The 27,322-nt window shown below is 37.4% G+C and overlaps 2 protein-coding genes across 6 annotated transcripts; one reads left to right on the top strand and one right to left on the bottom strand.

Annotated features, from left to right (window-relative positions):
• Nucleotides 1-283: 283 nt before the first annotated feature.
• On the top strand, nucleotides 284-20,189 carry LOC137131792 (G-protein-signaling modulator 2-like). 4 transcript variants are annotated; one of them, XM_067513552.1, is made up of 16 exons: nucleotides 284-490; nucleotides 8,898-9,119; nucleotides 9,433-9,568; nucleotides 9,960-10,099; nucleotides 11,077-11,200; nucleotides 11,458-11,573; nucleotides 13,040-13,195; nucleotides 13,826-13,934; nucleotides 14,198-14,363; nucleotides 14,616-14,713; nucleotides 15,271-15,456; nucleotides 16,305-16,467; nucleotides 17,397-17,582; nucleotides 17,668-17,783; nucleotides 19,022-19,044; nucleotides 19,147-20,189. In XM_067513552.1, exons 1-16 carry the CDS (start codon nucleotides 483-485, stop codon nucleotides 19,187-19,189), a joined length of 1,992 nt encoding a protein of 663 aa, XP_067369653.1. In that variant the 5' UTR covers nucleotides 284-482; the 3' UTR covers nucleotides 19,190-20,189. The 4 variants fall into 4 exon arrangements, with proteins under 4 accessions (XP_067369653.1, XP_067369651.1, XP_067369649.1 ...); XM_067513550.1 differs by having other exon boundaries at nucleotides 285-490; nucleotides 16,365-16,467; nucleotides 19,022-20,189; XM_067513548.1 differs by having other exon boundaries at nucleotides 285-490; nucleotides 19,022-20,189.
• Nucleotides 20,190-20,371: 182 nt separating this feature from the next.
• On the bottom strand, nucleotides 20,372-27,303 carry mcoln3b (mucolipin TRP cation channel 3b). 2 transcript variants are annotated; one of them, XM_067513553.1, is made up of 14 exons: nucleotides 27,104-27,303; nucleotides 25,333-25,538; nucleotides 25,076-25,243; nucleotides 24,614-24,767; nucleotides 24,450-24,525; nucleotides 24,250-24,346; nucleotides 23,411-23,510; nucleotides 23,219-23,331; nucleotides 22,751-22,897; nucleotides 22,218-22,319; nucleotides 21,768-21,890; nucleotides 21,450-21,656; nucleotides 21,209-21,339; nucleotides 20,372-21,057 (listed from the first exon to the last, which is right to left on the bottom strand). In XM_067513553.1, exons 1-14 carry the CDS (start codon nucleotides 27,123-27,125, stop codon nucleotides 21,018-21,020), a joined length of 1,686 nt encoding a protein of 561 aa, XP_067369654.1. In that variant the 5' UTR covers nucleotides 27,126-27,303; the 3' UTR covers nucleotides 20,372-21,017. The 2 variants fall into 2 exon arrangements, with proteins under 2 accessions (XP_067369654.1, XP_067369655.1); XM_067513554.1 differs by lacking the exon at nucleotides 22,218-22,319.
• Between the last annotated feature and the right edge of the window lie 19 nt (nucleotides 27,304-27,322).

Below are 27,322 nucleotides of genomic sequence, written 5' to 3'. Positions count from 1 at the left end.
ATACTGGCAAGTATTGCATTAATCCAGGTTAATCCAGCTAATGACTATGTCACAGCCTTGCTGTTGTGTGGAACATTTAAAAACAAACCACGTAGCATCATTAGATTTAAACTATGAGCTGTTAGAAAGGCAGCAGCACAGAGCCCGTTTGTTCGGCAGAGGGCGGGAGAGGCCTTCAAATGTCAGTATCACGTCAGACATACAAATGCTGCTGAATGAATTCCCCACATGTTGCTGTATGAAGCAACACGGTGTGTCAAACGTTTACGTGTCAGCGATCCACTTTCCTCCGCCTCCTAAGCGTCAGGTTCAACGCCTTAATTTACTACGTCGGTTGGTCGATGGTTCACAAGCTTAGAGGGCGATAACAACAGTTCCCACGACACGTGAAAGCAGCAGACGTTGAATCCTAATTGGAGTCAGATTTTTCTGCGCGAGGAGTGGCTTCTTCGAGCGGACGCAGCGGAGCTGTCCTCCGTCAGATGGACGGGTGAGTAGTCGGTGGACTGTAAACCGCTGTGGAAAAAGACTGTTTAAGAAGAGCGTGAGTTGGTGAAAATAGTTCGTGAAGATGAAGCCGCATTTTTGAGGTGTACACGCACTTCAAGTGTGAGGTAGGTGAGATATAAAGCTGAAAACTTTGTGGGGTCAGCCTGCTCCTCGTGCCCCCCCCCGCCCCAAATCCCCCCTTAGCTACCTGTTAACTTTACCTTAGCTAACGTGGCTAACTTAGCTCACCGTCAAGCTCCGTGCTTTGTTTCGACTAAAGTTTTCAACTAACTCTCGCTATATCAACAGACTAAAAACGGCTCCCCATTGAATTATCCACCGTTCAGCCGTAGAGACAAGCATGTGTTGGCATGTTCGTGTTAGAGTGAATCATTTCCACATTTCTACTTAAGTGTTTCACAAATACTCATCATCACGAAGAATGTGTCACCACGACACTGATGTAGAACAACTGACCTGAACTATAATAACAAACCGCAGCTTCCTTGTTTTGTTTTTGCTTCAGAATATAACTAATAACAGGATCTTGTAGGACACAAGAAAAGTTTATATAAATAGCTACATGAAATGTAACCTTAATAGAAACACAACACAATATACAAAGATAACGTATAAAGGAATAAAACTAAATAAATAATGTGAAAAAGGTTAAAATGGAATAAAACTGTAAAGACTAACCGGGAGATCTGGGCAGAGAAATCGGTCATAATCCACCTGGTAGGCTAAATATGTAAGTTAGTTTTATTTTAATTGGAACGTGTAGTTTTACTACTGTTGCCTTTTTTCAATCCGATGGCTAAATCTTATTTCACTTGATGAAACACGCTCCACTAGTTTAGAAGCGCATTAATTACAGGGTAGTCGGCAGTGATGGTGTTGCAGCTTAGATTTCTATTTAAATTTGCTTGGGAGGCTCTTTTCCCATGCACGGTTTAAGGTTAAGTCTCTAATGATGGTTTCGCATAAGCTTCCTTCAAAAGAAAACATGGTTGTCACTTTAGAGAGCATCACTTAATTGGAGAGGGATCAGTTGGGCGTATTCACGTTGAAATGATTATGGTGTTCGGCTGCCACATAAGACTACATATGTTAGTCAGTGCATAGAGTATTTAAGGAGCTGTTTATTATTTGTTTTGTAGTGACCTTTTATGTGTCGTTTCCACACAAGTATGTGCCTCTATTAAAGAAAAGTAACAGTACTTGCTAAATGTTTAAAGCTGGGGATATACTGTACATTTACTGTGTCATCTACATGTGCTTAGTACTGTGCATACTCTTTGGCTTGTGTTGAGCTTCAAAATATTTGGAAGGCAGAGACACACCCCTTATTGGTTGTGACTCTCAACATGATGACAGTTGCTGTGATTCAGGACTTTCAGGAAATTGTAAATGTCACACAATGACTCCTACTCCTACTGGTAACTTGAAAAGGTTTAACATATTAAATAACTGCACACATAAATATATGTGTGTGTATATAAACACTATATACACCAAATATATTGTGTGTGTGTGTGTGTGTATGTGTATATGTATATGTATGTGAAAGCTCTACAAAACATATATTTTATATATTGCTAGTTGCCACGTCTCAGTTCCTGTTGAATGTGTACTTCAGTGCCTGATAACCTGTCTGAAAATGTGCCAATGTAACTATACATGTTTGTCCCAGTGGGCTGATATCTCTTTATTAGTTTTTTCAATCCGGTTAAAAATTTCAAGATGCAACTTGCAAATGTACCTTTTTTTCGGGGGGGGGGGGGTCCCTCCCTAAATTTTGTCTTTTTTTGTTCCACTTGCCCACAAAGCCTCATAGTACTGAAAAACAATAATATAAAACATGCAAACAATTCAGAAAGACAAGTTACCATTTGGCACATTTCACAAGGACCAAGACTTGGCATTTGTTTTGTGTGGTTGTTCCTAGACATTGTGGTCCCTGCAGCAGAAACAGCTGCACCCTTGGGATTTTTGTGCACTACACTGGTTACAGTGTGATGCAACTGACAAAAAAAATCTGTCAAATGTTGTTCTTTGCCCAAAAACACTTAGTCACTGAGGGAGTTAACTGGAGAATAGACCAATTGAAGTCTACAGAGAGGCAGACAAGTCTGGTACAGCTTAGTGCAATGGTATGTGAAAAGGGATCAAAACAAAAAAGATCACATGATCACCAAAATGGGATGTGTGAAGACTGGATAAAACAGTTCCCAGGCCACTGTATTTCAAGTTTCTGTTTTAAAACGGTTGTGAGGATTTGGCATAAACATATTAAATCTTTTTGTGTTGGTTTAAGGTTCGGGCTGGTGTGGAATTTGCTGGCACACAATGTGTCTGCATTTTATATCTGAAGCAAAACAGCTGCATATCAAGTGTTGCTAGAATATTTTAATAATACACAAGTACTAATTAAAATTATCTGGAAAATGTGTACTCCTTCGAATAATTGTTCTGTTGTATATTGTGTCTTTAAAAATGCAGGGAAAACTGGGAAGTTTTTTTTGGGGGGGGGGGGAATCTTCTATAAATTAGTCTATATAATATCTGATGTTTTTGAAAAAGTTTATAAACTGCTGGCTTTAAAATTGTGAAATTTCCAGAGATGTATTTAAACAACATGCCAAAACTCCAAAAGATTTATTTATTATAGGAGCCTAAGAAAACCAGCACTTATCTATCATAGACTCCTAACATAAACCTAAACATGTGACCTGAGGGAAATGTTAGACATAAAACTTGACTTTTTCTAACAATGTCAGTTATTTATCTGTGATGTTTGAGCGATATGTTGAAAATTACTATCAATCTGCCATTTTAATAAAATACTAGTAAAGGCCTTCTACGAAAGCCATGAAAACTTGAGCAGCAATAAAAATAAGATGAGCTGTTGTCTATTGTTATCCTTTCAAACTTAAAGGATTGTTACAGCTTTTGCTAATGAACTAGATTTTGGAGAACATGTGAAAGTGGGTGTCAGTGAGGGTTTACCGTCTTCCACCTCTTGTTTCACGAGGAGAGGTGAAACAGAGATGGCCTGACACCTGAATTGTGGTATTGTTCAGTGGAATCTATGCATGGGAGTATTGCGGTCTTTCCACGTAGGTCACCCGTGGTAGTGTGTGGACTTCTTGTTAGTCCAGTTTCTTAAAAATGTTTGTTTTGCACTGAACTTGATAAGAATCCATCATGTTAATTCACTGGCTGTGTTGTTAACAACTGATGGGCTGATTGACATGTATGGCCGCATTTTTGTGGATTGTTCACTGAATAGGGAGCATTTACTTCATGTCCGCTGCAGGTAGGCTACAGTATTTTACTTAATGTTTATCTGCTGTTTGAAGTGTCACATTAACAATAAGAAATTGCTAACTTAATTACTTAATTGTTTTAATTGGCCTGATGTATTGTGGTACAAATAGCCTAGTCTATGAATATACTGTGTCTCAGTGTTTGATATGTATAAGGTCCAAAGCTAAAAAGTTAATTGATAGCAATTATAATAATCATACAGTTAATGGTGGTTTTCTTAGTCCTCTGTGATAGTTTACTTTTTATTATGGAGTGCTAGTTGGATAACACATTTGGGTTTGGAAAAACTACTTAACGTTTTAGTTTTTTGTATCTAGTCAAATCAGTGTGAAAATCATTAGATTAATGAAAAATTAAAATAAGTCATCTGCAGTCTTAATGTGGTATACTTATGTGATATACTGCTGGGGAATGCATTTTTCTTTTTATATAAAGGGAATAGCAGGCACATATTATTCAGATATCATTCAATATTGTAATTGTATACTTTCTGTATATTTCTTTAGGATTATATTGAAAAATATAGTGTTTGAATAAATAACAATAGTATGTTATCTTATATTTGCAGGCAGTGACATTACTACCTCTACTGGCTCTTTCACTGAGTAGACCACAGGGGTCCTAACTAAATCACTGTATAAATATTTCATGGCACAACTTAAACAGCTGTGAGACACTGTTTCTATATATTTTTTGAGGTTGTGTTTACATCTTTTACAATATTCCTCTTCTGTGTGACTCCCTAGTACTGATATTTAAAGCTTTGGTTTCTGAGCGGCTTGAGATTTGTGTGGAAGTTATATTGTAGATTATACAACAATGTTTAACTTTCATGAACTGTTTTCCCTCTTTTTTTTTTTTTTTAAATGAAACTAATTATTTGTGTATACAAAACATTGTGAGTAGTATCGTTGACCTATATTAGATCACTCCATGGTAATTTTAAGTATTGCATACAAGCCCAGTCATGTTAGTGTACAGGCAAATTCCAATCCATAACTGCTAACGGACTACGCTGGAGATTACACTATCTGATAACCGCTATAGTTGCAAGTCTTATCTTAAGCACTAGCTGCAATTTGTTTTTTCCTAATAGCAGATGGAATATTTTAGGTGTGTTTTAAAACTTTGGTTTTCATTCACACTAGAAGCAACAAAGACAGCTTTCACTGTATCTAGAAGCAGCACTAAAGTAAACTGTATTCTTTGAGTAGCTGTTTAGAAAATGCATTTAAATGCATTGTTTCATGTTAAAACTATGGCCATAAAATATTCTTGATATTGATTTGTTAGAAGGTGTTGATTAACATTCCAATAAACAGTTTGTCTGTATTAAACTGTTGCTAACCTTAGCAACAGATTGTAGTATCACTACCATGCGGATGAGGTGACGTTTAAGAGGACGGGGAAGAAAAAAACAATATAAATAGAGGAATTTATTTTGGAGGAACATTTCATTTAACCTTCTTCATGATAGTTCAACTTTGGAAGAATTGGATGCTTCTAATGGAACAGAAATTAAGGGCATCAAGTCCAAGAAGGGACAGAACAAATAGATATGAGCTCAATGAGATGGAGAGTGTGTTTAAAAAGAGCGTTTAGTATTTTATTCTTAAACAAAAGGGGAGACACACAGGCCTGAAATCTTAAGGAGATTATTTCATGCTTTCATTCAACTGTCACAATTTGGGACGGATAACAGTTTGTCAACTCAAGCAGCCTGGGGGCAGGCGTCCACTGACAGCTAACTGCCTTTTACGTAATAGCCAACATCAGCTATCAACTATTTTAGAACTGTAGGTTTACACTACAGGAAAGATTTAAGCAGTCCACCTGTGTTTGAGCCTGACAAAAGACATACAGTACAAGTGATTCACATGCACTATCCTCTGATATAGCTAAAGAGTTGGCTTGGACAGTGTGGTTTGACATCTAGTCATATTTGTTTACAACACAAAAATCCAAGTGATCCACTCAATAAAAACTTTCATGTTTTTATGTTTGCAAATCCAGACAAGGCGTTATGCCTCTGCAAAATTTACAAAGTATTTGTTTACGGCTGTCTTTTAAGATAATTTTTAGTACAGCTTACAGTTTTGACTTGGTTTATGACTTGTCAAACTTTACAATACAAGCCTAAATCTGTTAACATTAAAGTTTTCTTCTTTTTAATTTATGGTAATCGTAGTTTTTGCCATTTTTAACAGAAATCTTCTTGTCATTGATATTATAGGTGTTTTTCTGCTGTTTATTAATGTAGTTAAATGTAAACAGTTGCAGTCAAATAATTATTGACTGGAACTGTAATAATAAATTTCCTTTTATATTGTGGCCTCATCAGTAGATGCAGTGCCACTCAATTTGTTTACAGCTACTAGCAATGCATATGTATGGGGTCTACACACTTTTCCTAACCCTGCCCAGTCCTCCTCCACAGTAACTCAGGCTGTTGATGGTGGGACATTTAAAGCTACAATCAAAGCTTATTTGACTTTGTGCTTTTTTTTTTCTTTAAATTTTAATAATATACAGCAATAAAGATACATAGATGCGTTATAATGACTTGGAGTAGGGCTGAACAATATATAACATTTTTTGAGCTGTGTGATTTTAAAATTTTTTTGTAATTTTTTTTTATTTTTTCCTGAAACATTCCTCTTCTGTGTGATGCAGTGCAAAAAAGCTATAAATAGAAGCCATCAGTCTCCTCAAAATGTTTAGTTTTTCTGTATTTCTTTCTACTCCACCCCCCCACCCACCTCTCTTTCCCATGCACAAGTTAGTTGGTGTCTGTAAATATTTTCCAGGACAAAAATGGTGAACTTTGACAATAAGGTACATCCATTAAAGTGACAAACTTTGGTTACAGCTGCATGTCAACTGATACCCGGCTTAGCTGAACCAAGCACTATATGGAGGTCTCATTAACAGATGTGTTTTACTCATTAACTTGTCGCATACCAACCAGTGGGGCTTTTTTAAATACTGGAGGACATTTGTGGTGTTACCATGCATGGTCCTTTTAGCAACGGAATTTCCAGTTGATAGGTACTGTGGTAGGGTATGGATATATTCTTGCTTATTTACCCAAGAAATATTAAAAATTATGGAAATCAAGAATGAATAACCCATCTTATCAAAACATATATTAATGTGTAGGTAAATTATTTTTGACATGTCGGAAGAAGTTTATATCCAGCCTGACTTGCTGCCATTGAATGATTATTTCACGGAGTGTTGCACAAATAGCCTTAGCGTTCACTAGAGCCACTTAAAGTGCCTATAATTACCACTGACGTCTGGCCTAATTGGAAGTGACACACACCATCAGGAGGCTTAGAAATGCAGGTTACAAATGGCTAAGTGATAAAGAGATACAACAATCAGCGGAACATGACAAAGCAGCCGACTGTTTACGTCAGTAATTTTGCTTGGCAACAACCTGCTGTTAATTTGTGTCCACTCCTCCAGCAGTAAAAGTTCTCTCATCTTGGTATCTGACTGCTAAGGTCGATGTCAACACTGAGCGGATTAAGTCCTTTGTTTTGCTGTTACCACAGGTTGGCATAGCGCACTGAGAGACGACTGCTGATTCGAGGAAGCTGTATTTTATTTTATTTTTATGTAATTGAAAGGCAGGTTGCACGTTATGTGTTTGCACATGAAGGAAAAGAAGGGTATTGTGCTGAAAGAGCTGTGTTTGCTCCAGAGAGTGATTGAGAAGCTTGAAATGTCTGTCGTGTCAGACTGTCTTAAATGCATCCGAATGGGGAGAAGCAGCAGGTATGTGAATCTAGACTTGGTGTGTCACTTCACATGTAATGGATGTCCAGCTAGATATAAAGTATTTTGTTAATCTCGACAGGAAAGAACATACTTAAATAATCTTTAGCTTTAGATTAGATTTATTGGAGATCCATACATATGTATATTGCGACTTTACAACATGCGTGAGTATAATTTCATAGAAAATGTAGAAAAGAGTAAAAACTTCAGTATTTGTGTGGAGCTTAAAAAACTTCCACAATTAAGAGCCTCTGCAGAAAATTCTGTTTCAAAAGTAGGTTGCTATTGTCCAGAGAGAATAGATTGATCAAAGCGTGATAAAAGTGTACTGGTGACTTGATGCAATTACAGAGTGTCAAAGGTCTAAATTTAGGGTCTCAAACTGGAATAAAGTTGAATATGTTTTTTACACTGTGCATGTAAAATACTTGGGTTTACTCTTTCTTTTGTTTTATGCTGACAGCCTTAGTTTGTGCTAAGGGTGTGGAGGTCATAAAATGGCAGTCCTTACCACAGACACATCTGAGTTTACTTTGCGTCCTAAATATAGGGTATATATTTTCATACCATGATAATTTTAGAAATTTTATGCTTCAGTGCTCACAACAGAGAGGAAATGCTCCATACTATCTTGAATTTATAGTTCATTTATAGTTATAGGTCTGGACTACTCTCCACTCAACATTCTCTGTCTCTGCATTTAGTGTCTGTTACTGTTACTGTGAGAAAGGATCTCCCCATTGAGCCATCAAGAAAGCTCATGTAATCATTCAGTCAAGGGAATGGGTTTGTTTAAAACACAGAATGGCTGGTATATTCAGTGTTTTCTGATTATGAATGTTTGTAACTTGACAAGGGGCATCTGACAATTTATTTGTCAGATAGTTGTGTAGCCTTGTGATTTATCAAGCCCAAAATATGTTTTGGTGGGGAGGCCCACAATCACTGGTTCTTACTGTTCTTCTAATGAGGATCTGTTGCTTTTTCCATGGACATTCTTAATTGTCTTCTAATTATTCCCCAGGTAACTAATCAGTTAATCCCAAAAAGAAAAGTTCCTATAGAGCTGGAACATTTTTAAATGAGAACCCTTGTTAAGAGACTTGTGCTTATGACAGATTTCTGGCTACTTTAAACATTAGAGCTTATTATTTAATAGTTAGACTTGGCTCCTTTATTTCTTTTCTTCATTTTGTTTATTAATTTGTGACTTTATTTTATTGCCTTAGGATTTCACAAGTGTTTCATCTGAGTTCACTGACACTTCTCACTGTAATCGCATTTCCCTGCAGGATGGAGGCATCATGTCTGGACCTGGCTCTGGAAGGTGAGCGCCTCTGTAAGACTGGTGACTATCGTGCTGGTGTGTCCACTTTTGAGTCTGCCATCCAGGTTGGAACAGAGGACCTCCAAATTCTTAGTGCCATATACAGCCAGCTGGGAAATGCATATTTTCACTTACAAAATTATAACAAAGCCCTGGAGTACCATCGGCATGACCTCACACTTACCAGGTAATCGGTTTCACAACCTTTTTTTGTTTGTTTGTCTTTTCATTTGATTGGGCAGATTGAGAATGACTGGTACTTTATACTTGCAATATTTGCCTCACATTAGCCATACGTATTTTAAGCAGATCCAAAATAAAGGATTACATTCTCTAGCACTATATTCTGAGCAAATCCTAAACCCTTAAATTATTTAAAAGACTCTAATCCACTGTACCAGTCCTTGGCATCCAGTAAATATGTTTTATACTTAAAACTAATTGACTAATATTCCAATCTAATTATGTCCCAATGTTTTTTGCGTCTTTTGTAATCTCAGAACAATTGGAGATGAACTTGGTGAGGCCAAAGCCAGTGGAAACCTTGGGAACACATTAAAGCTCTTAGGTCGCTATGATGAAGCCTTGGTTTGTTGCCAAAGACATCTGGACATCACAAGAGCCATATATGATAAGGTTTGTCATATTTTAGTGTTTATTTATTTAAAAAATTTTTCAAGCTACATAAGTTTCTTGGATGCTGAAATTGCCCTTGAGCTTTTTTATCATAGGGAAACTGAGAAGTCACTGTTAACACTGTCACTGTTAACTCCTTAACTAGATGGCCCATTTATTTTCATTAGAATAAATGGATGCGAATTTGTTTTCAATACAACGTAACCTGCTCTGCAACCACAGAAGTGTTTGGGTATGCATGTTGTCTGTGGATCCTTGGCATACCATAATCCAAAATAGTTATCCGGCCCACATGCAAACAAGCACGTCTGGTGTCAGGGTATTTTAAGTATATAATTACAAAATGGTGACTGTGGTTTCCGTCTCTAAAAATCCGGTGTGTGTGCTGTAGGTTGGGCAGGCTCGGGCGCTCTATAATTTCGGGAATGTTTACCATGCCAAGGGCAAGAGCAGTTGCTGGACTGGAGCCGAGCCAGGAGAGTTCCCAGAGGAGGCCAGGATAGCCCTGAGGAAAGCTTCACAGTACTATGAGTGAGTTGGCATCACATATTCTACTTTGAAAGTCCGCAGAAATAATACAAGGCAACCATGGTTAATGGCCCTCTACTTAAATGTCATACATTAGGTTTGATCCCCATCACAAAGCTATGCATGAGTGAGATGCCTAAACTTGGTTTTTCAATATCTTCAAATTGAGTTATGGATATATGAACCCAGCTTCATTGATACAGATGTGGTTAAAAGAAACTCAATAGCATCGAACACAGCAGCCTCCACAATCATACAGTTCATACAGATCATACAGTTAGATCAGCACAAACTGTGACCTTAATGAAGTGAAGATTTATTCGAATTAAATTAGTTTCAACCCTGTGTGCCAAAGTGAGTGTATTTTATTATTAAAAAAAACCTTCATCATCTTTTTTTTTTTTTTTTCAATTATCTGAAAGAATTTCCATTTTTGATGATAATTAGAATTAAATTTAGGTTGAGTATATTTGTTCCTTCTTTCAAGATGTAAAAAAAGAAAAAGAAATAATATCAGCATTATAAATGGGCTGTCGGCCTCCGCCTATATCGGTGGACCACTACTCTAAATAAACTGTTTGGTTGGTGTGTAATGTTTTTAATAAAGCTAAAGAAGGACAAGGGTCAGCACGTCCACTGTGAGCAGTCTGTGGATACTCAGCCCCCCATACACATGAAATTGTGATACACTAGATGTACAGACTCAGTATTGAAGTTAAAAACTATTTACCTATAATATATAATATTTCTCTTCTACAAGTACACTTTCAAGTGTTTTAAATTTCACTTGGTAGAAAGGTAACGTTCTTAACTAGACCACTGTTGGTAGAGTAGGAGCTGATGTTTACCATTTTATGTGCTGTTGGGTGGTTAACCTATAATAAGACATCAGTGTTTATTAGTTCATAATATTATAATGGTGGTATTATTGTTTTGGCTGATCAGTTTAGTTATTTTATTTGTTCTGTTCATTTATAAAGAGCAAACCTGTGTCTGGTGAAGGAACTAGGAGATCGAGCAGCGCTAGGTCGAACCTATGGGAACCTTGGTAACACCTACTATCTCCTGGGGGACTTTGAAAATGCAGTAGGTGCACATGAAAAGGTAGGTGAAGGAAAAAGCAAATGCTGTCTGTTACTTTTTGCCTAAGTCAAATTGCCTTCCACACTTTAAAATACAGAGACCCACTTAACAATAGTAGCAAATATTTGCCCCACATATAAGGGATGTTTTTTTTTCTTCCGTTCACTACTGGTTTACATCTCTTAGGAGTGTGAAGTCTATGTTCCCTGCTTTGATTGCTTAAAAATGTTTCCTGTTAATCCTGACCTGACAGTAATGTGCACCCTACTGTTTGGCAGCGTCTACTTGTCGCTAAAGAGTTCGGGGATAAGTCTGCTGAGAGGAGGGCACATTGTAACCTTGGTAATGCGCACATATTCCTCGGCCAGTTTGATGTGGCAGCTGGTCATTACAAGTGAGTAAACCTGACATTCCCTTAACTTAAAGTGCTCCTTGGCAGATATGGTTTAGTAGCTCTCTAATGATATGTCAAACTTATGTTGTCATTTTTTATTTCATCACAGTTTTTGCACTAATAACAAAATAATACATTTTGCATTGCTGCCAAACAATAATGCCGATACAGGTATCAGGTCCAAACTGCCTTTTCGTACTTGTACTCATAAAATTTCCCATATTTATATTAAGTTTCTATACTGTACCCGATAACATTCGTGGCCAGGCAGAGGTAGCAACATGTCTGTAGTTCAGAGCTTTGACACCGACAAAAGTAAGACAAATTTAAATTCTACTCTGTTAAAGTCTTATGATTTAGTTAGTTATACTAATAGTCATACTCATGTTCCTCAAGATTATTTTTAAAAACATTTCATATTTGTTACTGGCATATGTGACAACTAGGGGGGGGGATCTACTTTAGGTACAGCCTTACCTGAAGTTTACATTTATCCAAAGCGACTCACAAGTGAGGTACAAGGCAGCAAGAATCTAAGTCGAGGAGAAAAAAATCAAAACAAACAAGTTTGTTTTTATTTTGCCTTCATGCTCCTCTGTAGACTCAACAGTCTGTGTCAGTTGCGCTCCTTCATCCAGGATCTTCCCTCAAATCTTTGCTCTCTTCATTTGTTTTTCTTTTCTTTTTTTTAACAAAAGTTGCTACGTTTATATAACACTAGTCGCAACAATATTTGTTTTGGCAGAAGATGGTGTGAGAATTGAAACAACTTTTAACATGCTGATTTGCTGATCATTCTAGGGGCGGGTGTAGCTCAGTTGGTAAAGGCAGTCATTCCCGCCTATATGTCGAAGTGTCTCTGGGCAAGACTGTATGTTCAGTCTGCCACAAGACTGAACCTACAGCCCATTCCCCTCCCCAGCTGTGCAGTGCTGGCCAAAGTCCGGCACAATGTGGGGAGGGTTGCGTCAGGAAGGGCATTTGGCTTAAAAAAAAAAACTGTGCCAAATCAACATGCAGACAATGATCCGCTGTGGTGACCCTGAACTCGCAGGATAAGCCGAAAGGTCAAAAAAAAAAAAAAAAACTAAAAAATTGCTAATCATTCTGGAAGCTCCAGTAGACATAGTACAGTTCAACAGCAACATTTTCTACAACGATCAGATAGCATCTGAAACAACTTCTCATATGTGAATGAAACACCCACTGTAGAGTCCTGCAAGGTTTGAATATCAACCACAGATATGTGTAAAAATATGCAGTATAGTATATGCATACATATGTGCATGAGCATCAAGTGATTTAATATTTTAGAATGTTTAAATCTGTTACTTCAAAATTGTCGTGATACATAAAGTCCTTGGACAATGGCAAGAAAGAGAGAAAAGAAAAGAGCAGATAACAATCTCTTGCACCCACCCTAAACATTCTTTAACTTTCTTCCTCCTCTTCTATCTTGCCCTCAGGAGGACTCTGCAGCTGGCCAGGCTTTTGAAGGACAGAGCAGTGGAGGCACAAGCATGTTACAGTTTGGGTAACACCTACACATTGCTGCAGGACTATGAGAGAGCCATTGATTATCACCTCAAACATCTGGTTATCGCTCAGGACCTCAATGACCGGTATTAGCTGTAAAGGCCATTTGTTTTTTGTTTTCTGCTTCCCTGACCAAGTGTCTTTGAAGTAGGAGAAGCATATACAGTTTGACTGTGGGTAGCCAATAAGCAAATCATTTTATTAAATGTTATGGTGTAACTAACACCCATCAACCTGGCAGACAAATTCACAAGGAATCAAAATTTACAGGATTTACTTTAAGAAGGCAGGTTTTCTGTTCATGTAAACTTGTACAGCTTTAACATTTGCATCTAGGTTATGTAAAATGTGGTGTGATGGAGACAGACAGCAAAGGACTACTGCAAAGACAGTCAAATCTTGTCATTACTGGTTTAATATTGTTTACAATTTTTTACTTAGTCCAGCCTATAAGTAGAACACATGGGATTTATGTCTAAAATCACAGGTTCTCTTAAATACTTGCAAAAAACATAGGATTAATGTTTGGACTTTGATAGATAACCAGTGTCCTGGGAATTTTGCTGAATGCAAACTGTTGTTTATTGTTTGAAATAAGTATAGAGTAAGGTCAGGTCTTTCTGATTATACTGTGTGATAGTTTGATGAATTTCTTAACCAGTCTTGCATAATTTCAGCTAAAGTTGCTCAGCCTGTTTCCCTTTGTCCCACTGCAGAGTTGGTGAAGGAAGAGCATACTGGAGTCTAGGAAATGCCCACACTGCCCTGGGGAATCATGAGCAAGCCATGTACTTCGCTGAGAAACATTTGGAAATTGCCAAAGAGGTGACTGTTTATGGTTTACCTCCTGTCTAGGAATGCAATCTGTAGCTACGATCAGGCCACACCACCATCTAGTGGTCGTAAAAGAAACGGAACGAAACAACAATAATAAGCCTCTTTGTGCACAATTTGTATGCTTGGTTGCATGCATTCAGGATTTTATGGATACAAAGCCAATGTAAAAATGAACTCAAATTTGTATATCTGATCTTTGATCTTTTTTGAAACACATGCTCAAATTAACTTTATTGTCACCATTGATGCAGACTAAAGACAAAAGTGGCGAGGTTACAGCCAGAATGAACTTGTCGGACCTACGGCTGGTCGTAGGCTTAAAATCCAACTCCAACATTTATCCCAACATTTTTTACAACAAAAATGCCAATGGCTTGGCTCTACCAGTGAGCTACCAGGGTTACTCCAACTTCCCAGGTAAATCTGACTCCACAGAATAATCAGAATAATCAGGACACATTGACAAATCTGTCTTTTTATTATTACATGTATATAACTGCATATCTGCTTTGCAAACATTTTAAATACATTTATTTTATAGACACATTTGAGACCCAAAATTATTTGCTATAGTAAATGCTTTTGTCTTAATGCTTTGTTAAATCCTTTTTCTTGGTTAAGAAAAGCACTATTTACATAACACAATATGTCTTTTAAAATTTACAAAAGGTGTCAAAACACCAATAACGGGGAGAAGCAGTGCAGAGAGCGTGCAACGGTGTAAAAGTCCTGACAAAAATCCCACTGAAGATTCTCCAGCACATGCGGTACGTATAGGATTATTTAACAGACAACTCTATGCACCAAAACTCAGAAGCACAACCTAAGTGTAATTTTGGAAAGAGGAATAAATTAACCACTTTTCCAGCTCTCCATCTATCCTACTATATTATCCAATACAGTGGCTCTGTCATGAATTCTTTTCCAAGGTTTTAATTCCTCAGTTTTTAAGTTGAATCTGAGAGAAAGTTGAATATTCTATGTGTTTTATTATTGATGTCAAAGTGGGTAGTGGAGTCGTACTGAAATGTATTATAAGAAGAGAGGGTTCTAATGTTTTGCCACATCATTTATTTTAAATATAATGGCCAAAACATTAGAGCCACCTTTTCTAATAATGCACTCCAGTAGCCACTGTATTGGATGGCATTAAAATGCATAGGTGGTCATAATATTACGCCTGATCGGTGTGCATCTGTATCTATAAAAAATCTCTTACATTTCACAGACATCAGTAAAAAATGTACACTTCAAACATGAATCTGATATCAAATTCAATCCCCTTTGAAATTATAATGTTTAATTTGTATCCATCTATCTATAGGAATGGGAAGAGGATGTATTCCCTGGGTCTTCAAAAAACAACACGATCAAAGCTTCTACTAAGCTCTTCCTATTCCACCGGCTGAAAAGCAAGAAGCAGAAGAACAACAAATCATCCCCTAAAGAGGAGCACGAAAGCCGGATTGAGCATTCAACTCCTGGGGTGGAAACACCCGTATCTTCAAAGGTAATTAAAATGCAGTCTGTTGAATTTCCCACTCATAACATCCTTGGAACTCACAAGAGGTTATGATGGCCAGTAATAAGTCATTGTCAAGGCACAGCCTATGACTCCTCAGTCCCAAAGATTTTTTGTACCTGCAGTATTAGGAACATGGGAGGCAATAATCAATTTCTGACTCATGTTTTGCAAAACCATGTCAAAGACTTCAGCACATATAAAAAAAAAACGCTAGTTTCAAAATTAAAAGTTTGGTATGAAATAAACTCTTGAAACTGTATTAACAACATTTTCATTACAAATTAAACACCTGTAATGAAACGCTGTGGACCCCAAGTGCCCAAGTTCAGCTTTCATTTTTTAGTCTTTTAAAGGGTTTTTTCTGGTGTATTAATACACCAGAAAAAATATGAATCAATTATTTAACATTTGCAAATGTTTCCAATGTTTGCTGCTAATAGTAGTGAGAAAATATTTGCAGTCCTGAAAAATGCTGTTGCATGTTTTGCTGTAGTTTTTAGAAAATGCAAAGATTAATCTAACATTAATTGAACTGCAACAAAAAGCAATTTCTTATTAAACTTGAATATCTAAATATCGATCTATTCATTTGGTCTATAAAATATCAACATAAACTGAAAACTGACATCACTAGTTTGCAGAATAAAGCTCTTGGATTTTTCAAAATATTTTTAAATTGACAAATCAATTTCCACTAAAATAAAATAATTGTGATGTTTCGGTTTGTCCTGCCTTTTCCATGTTTTCATTAAAAGCTTGTCAGAAATTCTGATTACCTTAGTTATGTCTTGCTATGTTAAGTCTCTTTGACCTGTTATGTTTAAACACTGAAGCCAGGACCACAGGACACTATTGGAGAGGATAGCTTTTTTGACCTCCTCTCCCGTTTCCAGAGCAACAGGATGGATGACCAAAGGTGCTCTCTACTGCATGGCCAGAGCCATCTCCCTTCCCAATCCACTCCCTCCTCTACCCCACCTGTAGCTGAAAGGAAATGTGAGTTAGTCCCTTGTGTATTCATGTGCATTCACATCAAATAAAAATGTGACTTTTTCTTCCCCCCCCTTCATCCATGATAAGTCAGTTGCTCAACATTATGTGAATATGTTGGAAGTACAATATTGCATCTCTGATTTATGGTGTGAATGCACAATGTTCATATATTTGTCCATTATACATTAAATGTTGTGGTTAATCGTTTGAATTGTTGGTGTCAAAAAGGACCATCTCTGAGTCATCATTGACACCAAACTCAAATCTGTTTTTCCAGCCATTTACCCTTGAACACTTTAACTTCCACAGACCTAGATACATTTTCTGTCCTTGTATTGTTGTTAAGCTATAAATCCAAGCTTATCACTGCCTTTTTTTCTCCAGTCCGAAGAGTTTAAATAAGTGATACAATTCTGCTTATTTAAACTAGAAACAGCACATCATTATAGATCTAAATTCACTTCATTACATAAATGGCTCCATTTGAAAATGAGTGGAATGATGATGTTGAAATGCAAAAAACCTACATTCTGCATGGTTGAATGCCTCAATAAAGAAGTAAGCATAGGTGCTGGCTGACCAGAGTATAGGGTAACACATCAAGTAAACACGTTCACTTTATTTAGTTGCAGAAGCATCCATTCAGTACTTTCATGGTTCATTGGACAGATAACATAGCAACATTTTGGTCAATGTTATTTGTTTCCAAAATAATCACATATATCCAGATGCTGTGATGTAAATATTGTGCATGTTTACAGCGTGATGACCATGCTGAATCAATATCGTGCAGCTCTAGACGTTTGTACCCATCTATCTAATACAAAGTCAGATTAAATTCCGATGCAATGCAGTAAAAGCATCAACTAATATAATTGCACATCTTTCCCATGTTGGTAACCATCTACAATGATCATTATATCTGTCTCTAGCTATATTGGAACACGAAGGACCATTCCAGGATCCTGGTCATTTCCTGGAGCTGCTGGCCAGCTCCCAGGCCCGTCGTCTGGACGACCAACGAGTCAGCCTGAACCATTTTCCTGGCTTACGTCTCAGCACCTCCAACCTGCCTCATACACCCTCCACCTCCAGCCCAGATCAAGTCCCCATACAAGGTAAGAAAATAATAAAGGAAATACAGTTTTGGTATCTCTCAGTACAACTGCTCACATGTTTACTAAAGCTTGTTGTTGTTGCCAGCCCCCAGCCCCAGTACAGATACCCATCACACACCCTCCCTATACAGTCGTCTCGAGGCCAGCGCTGAGCATCCTAAAGGGGACGATGACTTCTTTGACATGCTAGTTAAGTGCCAGGTGAGACAAATAAATTGATATTTTTCTTGCTGCATATTCTGATGAAAACAAACCTTGGTGTCTGTACAGTAGCAGGGGTAAGCAGTCATGTTCCTCAGGTGTACGGACTTGTATTGGTCTAGAGGAGGTAGTCTCCTCAATAACTAGTTTTTTATTTATAGGAGGAAAACAGCTGAATTATTTATTTTTAGAAACTTTATATTCCATTTATGTTGTACCACGCTTAGCCAGAAAAATAGCTACACCTGTACTCTAATACAGCAGCTCTGCTATAACTTCTACATTTACAAGGTTATAATTTCTAAGCTGAAATTGTCAGGTGCTAATTCTGTGTGTTTATTTGTTGATCTTATAGGAGTGGTACTCGTGTTCTGGTCACCTCAGTCATTTTTGATGGGGGAGCCAAAACATAAAAACCACCTGATGCACTCCAGCATGACCTCAGTAATAATTATCACCTTTAACAGTGTCAACCTAAAAATTATAATCTTGGAAAAGTAGAATTTATGGCAGAGCTGCTGCATTGGATTGCGTTAGATTGTACAGGTGTTCCTAATGTTGAAGCTGAGCGGTGTAGGCTTCTTTGTGCCCATTTGAGCTACTGTGCTCAAGTAACACTTATAGTTGAATGGAACTTAATTTGTGTCACTATTATGTCAAAATAGTCAACCAGTTGCAGTTAAACAAGGGCTTAAAATCCATGATCATTCTGGCGTAGGATGATGATGCATGGCTACGATCTCATGAGATCAAGCGGCTGCAGAGCCCGATTCACTACTCAGTAAATAATACTCTAGATTTGATCAGCCAAGATTCTGTTTGCATGTTATCTAAATTGCACTTTTTTCCCCCATGAGTCCACTGTTTGGTTATAACATTTTTTTTACTACGTTTTACTTTGTGTACATATGTCTGTCTGGAGTTGCATGGTAACCACGTCTGCACTAAGGTGTGCAATGCACACACACAAAGAACTATCACGTTTTGTGTAAAACCCTAAACAGGGACAAGTGCTTCAGATTAGCTTTGCTATGTGCCCTTTAGGCACAGCACCCGATGTTTAAGTTGTCGCCTAAATTGTCAATGATCTAGAGGTGCAACAAATTACATTTACGTTCAGTTCATCTGTAGAGCCCTGTATTTGGTTATATTGCCTAAACAATTCTAATTGCAATTTTGAAGATTTGTAATGACTGTTCTTTATCTGCTCTAATTTGTGCTTTCCATTTCCTTGATAGGGCTCCAGACTTAACGACCAGCGGTGTGCTGCTCCTCCCTCTACAACTAAGGGACCAACTGTTCCAGATGAGGATTTTTTCAGTCTCATCCTGCGTTCCCAGTCCAACAGGATGGAGGAGCAGCGAGTCCTTCCGCCACCTGGTGTTACCCAACCTAAACCAGACTGACTTCATGGAGTGATCATCTTAGAACACCAGATCAAGATAACCAAGCTTTTATTTTTGCTGCCTGACCATTGATTCTTGCTTTTTGGATCAATATTGTGAATCAACCAACATTACAAAGGATGCTATAAGGAATTAAGATGTCAAATAAAATGGAGCCGGCCATTGTGACAGTACAATCATGGGAAAATTAAGACTTTTTTTATTAAATTAAGAACAGCTTTTTTTTTAGATTGTTAACTGCATCTTAGCATGGACACCATGCTTTTGTTATGGGTCCCTGCCCCAGTAACATCTGCCTACTTTTGAGGCTTGCATCAAGTTGCTCTCACATACGTGGGCTTTGTTCATTTTCTTGGACCGCTGTAATTGAAGGACAAAGGTTAAAGGACTTTTACTTTATCATAATGGACCCATTTGCAGAAACTGGAAAATTGTATGGCATGTTCTACAGTACCTGTTTACAGGGTTAAGTATTTGAGTCATGCTTCTTGGTCTGAATTCATTTCAGACCTCTCCAGTAATAACTGTTGACAAAACCTCTCTGGAATAGAAAGATTAACATTCATTGCTATTACTACACTAATGCCTACAAGTAATTTACCCACTTATGGGTGTTTCTTGTTAAGACTTTCTGTCAGTTTTACATTTTTAAAGGTTATGAAATGACAGTTACTGCCATTAACTGATTTTGACCAGTGTGAGGGGAAAGAAGTTACCCTTTTTAATCTATACATTCTCCTGGAAATGGAGAAATAAAACTTCTTGAATTTACATTAGTTCCGTTAATTGTCATTGGTGCACAACACTAGGATATTTGCAAGTGACATGCTGTGGAACAACACACTTTCCATGTTTTTTTTTTTTTGTAAACTATGTAAAAGATGTTCTTTGAAAAAGTGGAATTTAGAGAACAGACAAATGTCTCAGTTCTGTCCTTTATCTTCATATCCACTTTCAGTCAACATATTAAATAAAAGGTAGTTTGGGATATTTTTTTTAAGCTAGTGTTAAAAGACACTTGTTTTTAAGGATCTGACAGAGTCTTGGTCACAAACTTGTCTTGCAGGATGTAAAATAAGATACAACTGTCATGGTTCTAATCTACATGTAAATTCTTTTTTTTTTTTATTTACTGTAAGAACAAAAGGAGGAGAGTTAGTGCTTCAAATGTGCTTTGTTTCTTTTGCATTGTAATTTACAAAATCATTCTAGAATGATAATTTCTTTCTGAATAGTGCTAGTAAGTTTAGCTTGTTGCCATCTTCCTTCACAACTTTTGACTTAAAGTTTTAACACATTCAACAGCTGAATAAAACGCCACTATTTCATATTCTGGCAGTGTGCATACAGCTTAGAAGCTGTAATACTAATACAAAGCTAATTCAACTATAAAGCAACATGGTAGCAAACAATGGTTATAATGCAGTGTAAAGTTAATAGGGCCCTTAACTGGTTACTTATTCTCCATCCACTCCGGTTCATCACAGCAGCCCCTGTTTAGCATGAGGCGGGGGCTGAATTAATGGTTACTTTATCAAACAGGAGACAGATGTATCAAGGAGCAAAAACATCCCATGTGCTGAAATGAAACAATATGCAGCCCTTGTGTAGTTGTGTTCTGAGTGGACACTAGAAAAGAGGGAAATTTAGGCTACCAGAAGTCTCAGTCAGATGCATAATTACCACTTACGTTTTTTTAAAAAAAACTGCCCGAAAATTCCTAAATTTTTAATAAGCTGGTTCCCGGTGGTTAAGAAGACTTTCAGCATCTTCCCACTGAATACAGCAGCATAAGTTTATAACATTTAACATCTCTAAAAAACACAGGCTATGCTTCTGAAGTCATCCTCTCTTGAGTCGTCCTGCACCTAAAAAGGAGAAATAGTCTAAACTTAGATGTTTTGTAAACCAACTGTATATATAAAAATGCTCTGACACAGGGTTTTTGTCCCCAGTTTACTGAGTAAAGACCCAAAATGCTTCAGATTTTCTCAGGAGAACCATGGACTGGTATATTACCTGTTGATGCAGCAGTTAAAGGAGAATCTCCTGTTCCTGTCAAGTCTGTACAGCCCAGAGGTTGGCAGATCTTTACACACAGACAAGAATTTTTGCAGCTCTGATATTGGCAATCCATTCTCCTGTTGTTGCTTAATGAGACAAGTGAACAATTTACATTATGATTTAATTGAAACTTTAACATTTGCTTAATGAAATTATGAACAACAAAATGATTTAAAATACAGCGAGTGGCATTTACCTTCATGGTGTCGTAGGTGTCGGTGATGATTGTGATGAAAAGGCTAAGGATCATGTAAATGAAGAGTGAGACAAAGGTATAGAGGTAGACTCGGCTGAAAATCCACACCAGGCTGCTTTTCTGCTTCATGTTTTCAAAGGTGGGAAACATGTCATCTCCGTTGATCAGCGAGAACAAACACTCCGACACTGTGTTCAGGGTTCGGAACTAAAAAAGGAAAAAAGTTCATTATTTGTCGGTCTGAAATGGGACAAAACTAGAATTTTAAATCTTGATTTTGCCTTTAGTTAAATTCAGAAAACATGCAACACTCCTTGCCTTCTCGTGATATGGGCCTAGGACTATCCAGCCACAAAAGCAGTAACTAAGGTAGATGATTCCAGCACAACAGATGAAACGGATAACATTTGGGAAAGCTGCCCTCAGTGTCAGGATGAGAATCTGAAAATAGCCACAGAACACATGATAATAGAGTTGAAAATGTACCAAAAAACACCTCATCAAGTTTAGCGCTTTATATTTTCTTGTGATAAGTTTCAGTCAACATACACCTTCAAAATAAAAGACTGAAAAAAAGTACAATCTCTTACTGTTTCACAGTAAGGGGGGAAAAAGTTTAATGGTCCTATAGTCTGTAAGCAAAACCTGCTGAGTGCTACTGTTGTTGCTACTTAGATATTTATACATTTTCTATTTACATTTGCCATGCAGTCTGAAGCTGTAAACAGGGAAAGGCATTACATTGTGTGAAGCCAAATCTGATCTTACATTATACTTTCTAAAGAATCCCATGTAGCGAAGGACCCCAATCCAGACAAACATGGTGCCCGTCCCCAGAAAAATGCTGCAAACATCATAGCTCGTGAAGACCTCAAAGAAGAAATGTCACAAGATAATGTCACCACCTCCCATTGGATAATTACTGCAGTAATATGTTATAAAACATAAATGTGTTATAGAGTTGCTGACTTCCTGAATGACCATGTTTTTTTACAGCAACCAACCAGACCTTAACCTCAGTAGTCCGACTCTCCCATCATCAATACAAGATCTTGGTAGAAATAAATGGATGCAAATAAATGTGACATTGCATAAGCTCATGGAAACGATGCCACAGTAAACGCATGCTATAATCCAAGACCGGGACTAATTTTGGCCAGGCAGAGTAGATTGACTGAAGGATTCCCTCCCTTATGTATAAACATTCGAAAGCTCCCCATGGTCTGATCAAGTAGTGAAAGGCGTTGCAGTTCATTGATACATACAGTACATGCATCACCCTCTGATCAAACGGTCTTTACCTTGGATTGGATCCCCATCTTCAGAATGGAGCCAATGATAGTCAAGGTGTCGCTGACAATGATCAGGATATACCAACCACTCACAAACTCCAACTTGTCTGAGAATGAAACTTTACTGCCATGGTCCCTGCAGTACAGTGTGTACTCCTGTTCAAAAACAGAAGAGAATACAGGTTGTACTGCAAATCTCCAAAAGGAAGATGTCACCAATATTCTTTAAGCTAACAAACATAAGAAAATTGTACAGGACCTAAAATATGCTTCATTTTAATAACCGTAATAGACGTAATAGAAACCATTGCACAATTGAAATCTTTAAATCTTGAATTGAAAATAAAATGTATAAAACCAACAGACAAAAAAATAATCTACCACAAAGCAAAATTAGGGGACATCAGTTTAATAAACAAACGTTATCCTAACTTGTCTTGAATGACAAAAGTACTTTGGTGTATTTCAGTTGCTCACATGCTGCAGCTGAATGCCACTGATCACTGAGCGTGTGCAGAGCATGAAGGAGGTGACGCATGTCATGATGATAAGGCCGTCAAACAGCAAAGTCAGGTATGGGTCTCTAGCAGCTGAGGGGACAACATCTTTAGCACAGACACAAGCTTTGAGTATATGTGTACTCACTAAAAACCAAGTCAAGAAACTTACATGCTCCAGTTACTTTCCATTCTCTGCATTCATTGATGTCGACATCGTTTTCCAGGTTGACCTTTATCCTGCCGCTGTGAGCTTGGTTGTTGAAAGTGATCTGTTAACCAGACAGCCATAACTGAGAAACACTTTTCATAAATATCCACCCGCTACACCCTCACACAGGCTTAACATAGCCGAATTAAAAATGTATTCAAGATGTACTCCTAAGAAAAGTCTATTTGAATCGCAAATTGATACTTTGAACACAAATCTAGTACACGTGTTCCACATTTACCTGATAAATAAGGTTTCTGCAGAAATCTTCAGAAACCTGATTTGACAATTTCACTTAAATAAAATAAAGTAAACACATCAGCCAGTGACACTAAGCTTTTTAAAAAGGAGAAATGTTTGTCACCTCATTTCACATTTAACAAACTTTCAAAGATGGAAAATCCAGATCGAGATCTGTGTTACTATAGCTATTAAAAGGTCGCTATGTTAACCACTTCATGTACCAACGTTTGTACTGAGATGATCAATCCATAATAATATGTCACAATTTATCTGTTGATTGTATTTGATGTACTGTTTGTATTATGTATCTGCATCTATAAAAGAAAAAGTAAAGCTGTAAAATAAAAGTAGTCAAGTACATTTAGCATATAATGAAAAACTGTAATGAAGTACTTCAATAAATTGTACTTGTATAGCAATTGTAGTTACTCACAACCTCTGTTCCTAACAGGTAATATGTCAGAAACAATCTCTGTCAGAATTTATAATCTGCATCATAAAACTGCTAGTGAAAAAAACTGCAAAGAGCCAGTATTGAAGCAACCCGAGTGGCGTACAGTAACTGTGAAGTCATAGCAGTCTGGCAGCTCTCGATGTCTCACTGTCTGTAAATTTATGGCCTTGAGCACAAATGTGATCTTGACGGAAAGCATCCTGGAAGACAAGTTAAGGCACCTGAGTTACCAGATGCTCGCTTCAAATACAAAACCAAGAAAGAAAAGGGCTGAAAAAGACTAAGTGAATGCTGTATACAAACCTTTTGAAATGCAGTTTCAAAAGTGGCAGTGTTGCCCGCAGTGATGGATGAGACATTGGATAAACTTTAAGGCACTCTGTTAGATACAAAATACAACAAAGAGACATTGTAAGATCGTTAAGGTCAAATGTTTGGGAAAGTAAGCCAATTCAATTCATACATACCAGTTTTCACGTTGGCATCAATTTCTAAGGTCTCATTTCCAGAGTAAATGGTTCCATTCCTGTAGAACTCCTGACATAGTGTCAAGGGCGTGTAGAAAGCACCGTGTTTTTCATATTCGTGATTTCCCACTGTGATATTGTGCAGAAGTCCATACTAGAAGTGAACAATTGAAATCACTGTTTTCATAAAATCAGGTCACTGAACAACTGTCCATACTGAAACTGTAACTTGCTGAGAAGCGCATATTGTTATGTTTATACTGTCATAATCCACAGAACTAAATGACTGATTCAAATGACATGAACAAAGTCCAATCCCATGACACCACTTACCCTGCCACAAGATCTTGCCAACAATGATTTACAGTGACACAAAGGGGAAATGAACACTTTTTTTGTCCAAAATAAATAAAAATACCCCCCCCCCCACCTTTGGGGTGTTTCTTGCTGGTATTCACTTACTTGTTCAATGATGTAATCAATGTGATCATAAACATCATCCTGTCTGTAAACAGCATATGTGTCCCTGCCTCCATCGACATAATTTTTCAGGAAGAGATGCTTGAACGTCAGCAGGTTTTCCTCCTTGAATGTGACAACCATCTGATTGCTCAGGCCAAACGACACAAGCTGAGATAGGAAAACAATGCATTTGTGGTCAGGCTGGTGAAAAAAAAACAAAAATTGTTGATATGTTCAGACCACGTATGAATTACTACCTGGATGGTAATAATGGCAATTTTAATGATCTGCAGTACGAGTTTCCATGGTTTTCGACCACGAGCATGATACTTCTCACAGGGGTTCATAAAGTAATATTTGATCTTCCTTCTGAGACATTCCACATTGTCCAGATCCTCCTCTGCCCAGGGTGGAGGGCCATTTGACTCATACACATCATATAAGTCACCGGACTCCTCCATATCTAAAAGACAACGGAATACGAGTTGTTTACTAGAAGTCCTTGGAGAGAAATTGACATTACAACCAACCAGTCACATGCATCATCAGAATATCATATCATCACATCCACAATAGCATCATTATGAATCGGTGATGTGAAATGGTGTATGACAATGGAACACGAACGACGTGCAGTTTACTGGTGCACTAAAAAAAAAAAAAATAAGAATTGTAAAATTGCTTGTTCACAGGCTACAGGTTCAACACTTTCACACTTAATAAATGCATAAATGATTTGTAAAACTGATGCCAAATAGTTTTCTTAAAAAAAAAGGATGGATACATACATACATGGATACTGAGTAACTTACAGGCCAGATTATGGTCACCACACAGTCTCTTTTCTATGCGGTGACCCATCTGATGTGAACTGGTTATAATAAGGAGTGAAGGAATAAAACAGCTGAAGAAGCCAGCAACCCTGGAAGCCCAGTGGTTAAAGTGTAAGAAGCCACTGCCTCTAAACGCAAATACATTTTGCAAAAGTTAATTCAAGGTGAGAGCTACTGATCTGTAATCACTTAAACATGATGTAACATTAGGCTCTCTGTTGACACAGGCACCACAGCGGAAATCTTGAAATGAGCTGGAGCTTTAAACTAATGAAAAATAATCAGAAATCGTATCTAAGAGTGCTGCTAAAGAAACACGATGTGGCCATTCTGCTTCTTAAGATTCAAGTTCAAAACTGTCTGACGTTATTTGCCTTTATGATAAAGAGCTGCTACAATCAAACTAATTTTAATGTATTTAATAAATCTGGAACATACACAATCTTCCATATAATATTTTCTCATTATATAATATTTGATATACAAAGAAAAATATTCTTTGTTCTGTCATGGATTTTATTCACCAGTTTGTCTTTTAATGCTTTTTGACTGTAATCCTACATCTCCACCTTTTTAAAAAGGAGTGTTTTTGTTTTCACAAAGTACTTTAATACCCATTTTAAACTAGAGAAAGATTAATGTAGTCCACAAACTAGGACAGTCAGTCCCTCTTTTTTTTGCAACCATAAAGGAAATAAAATGTGACTCCCTGCTATCATTTGATCCAATGTGTTTTCCTTCCAAGCTGTGACCCCAAAGAGCCTGAACCAACAGCTAACATTACCATCAAAAACCCAACATTAAAAGCTTTAAAGTTTTATTGCAGGACTCCATTGTCTTTAGACGTTTAGCTGATAAACCTTTAACTTACTGCCCAAATGGGGTATTTGCAATGCTTCCTCATGTATTTGCTTTGAAAGCTAGAGAATCAAACGGGAAAAAATCAACGTCACTGTACAGGATCAATATACACGGTTCTTTACACGCACTAAGAAAGTTACACAGTTTAGCAACTCTGAAGAAGGAAATGAAGACAGGCACCTGAGCATTGTTGAATACACACCAGCTCACATTCTGAAAGCAGATTAGAGTCCACCATTGTGGGAAACTATTAAATATTCATTTTCTGCAAGAGTAAGAAGAATCTAGGCGTACGGCGAAAACACACACACAAAATAAACTAGCTCCCACTTACTGACAGCCTGCAGCAGGTTCATCAACTAATTGCATCCACCTGCCATCGCCGGAGCACGAGCGAGTTGTCCAAATTCTTTGGTCTAATTAAAATTCATAAATCTTCGTTTCATTCTAAAAGCCATGACTGAAATGATTAAAGTCGATTCAAAAGTGTCGTATTACCGGTGACTACTTCAAACTGTGCCTTGGCGTTAATGTTCCCACGTGACTTGCTCTG

Source organism: Channa argus, chromosome 8, assembly GCF_033026475.1.
Source record: "Channa argus isolate prfri chromosome 8, Channa argus male v1.0, whole genome shotgun sequence".
Taxonomy (NCBI): Eukaryota; Metazoa; Chordata; class Actinopteri; order Anabantiformes; family Channidae; genus Channa; species Channa argus.
Note: the sequence above shows the minus strand (reverse complement) of the source record. Positions and strands in the feature narration are given on the sequence as shown.

Excerpts from the sequence above, each read along its gene's own strand:
- LOC137131792 (XM_067513548.1), top strand. Across the intron at positions 9,120-9,432 it reads CATGACCTCACACTTACCAG|AACAATTGGAGATGAACTTG; the intron begins GTAATCGGTTTC and ends TTGTAATCTCAG. Across the intron at positions 11,574-13,039 it reads GTGGCAGCTGGTCATTACAA|GAGGACTCTGCAGCTGGCCA; the intron begins GTGAGTAAACCT and ends TCTTGCCCTCAG.
- mcoln3b (XM_067513553.1), bottom strand. The coding sequence starts at position 27,125 with ATGAACCTGCTGCAGGCTGTCA. Across the intron at positions 25,539-27,103 it reads GAACCTGCTGCAGGCTGTCA|ATATGGAGGAGTCCGGTGAC; the intron begins GTAAGTGGGAGC and ends GTTGTCTTTTAG. Across the intron at positions 22,320-22,750 it reads AGATGGGGATCCAATCCAAG|GTCTTCACGAGCTATGATGT; the intron begins GTAAAGACCGTT and ends TTCTTCTTTGAG.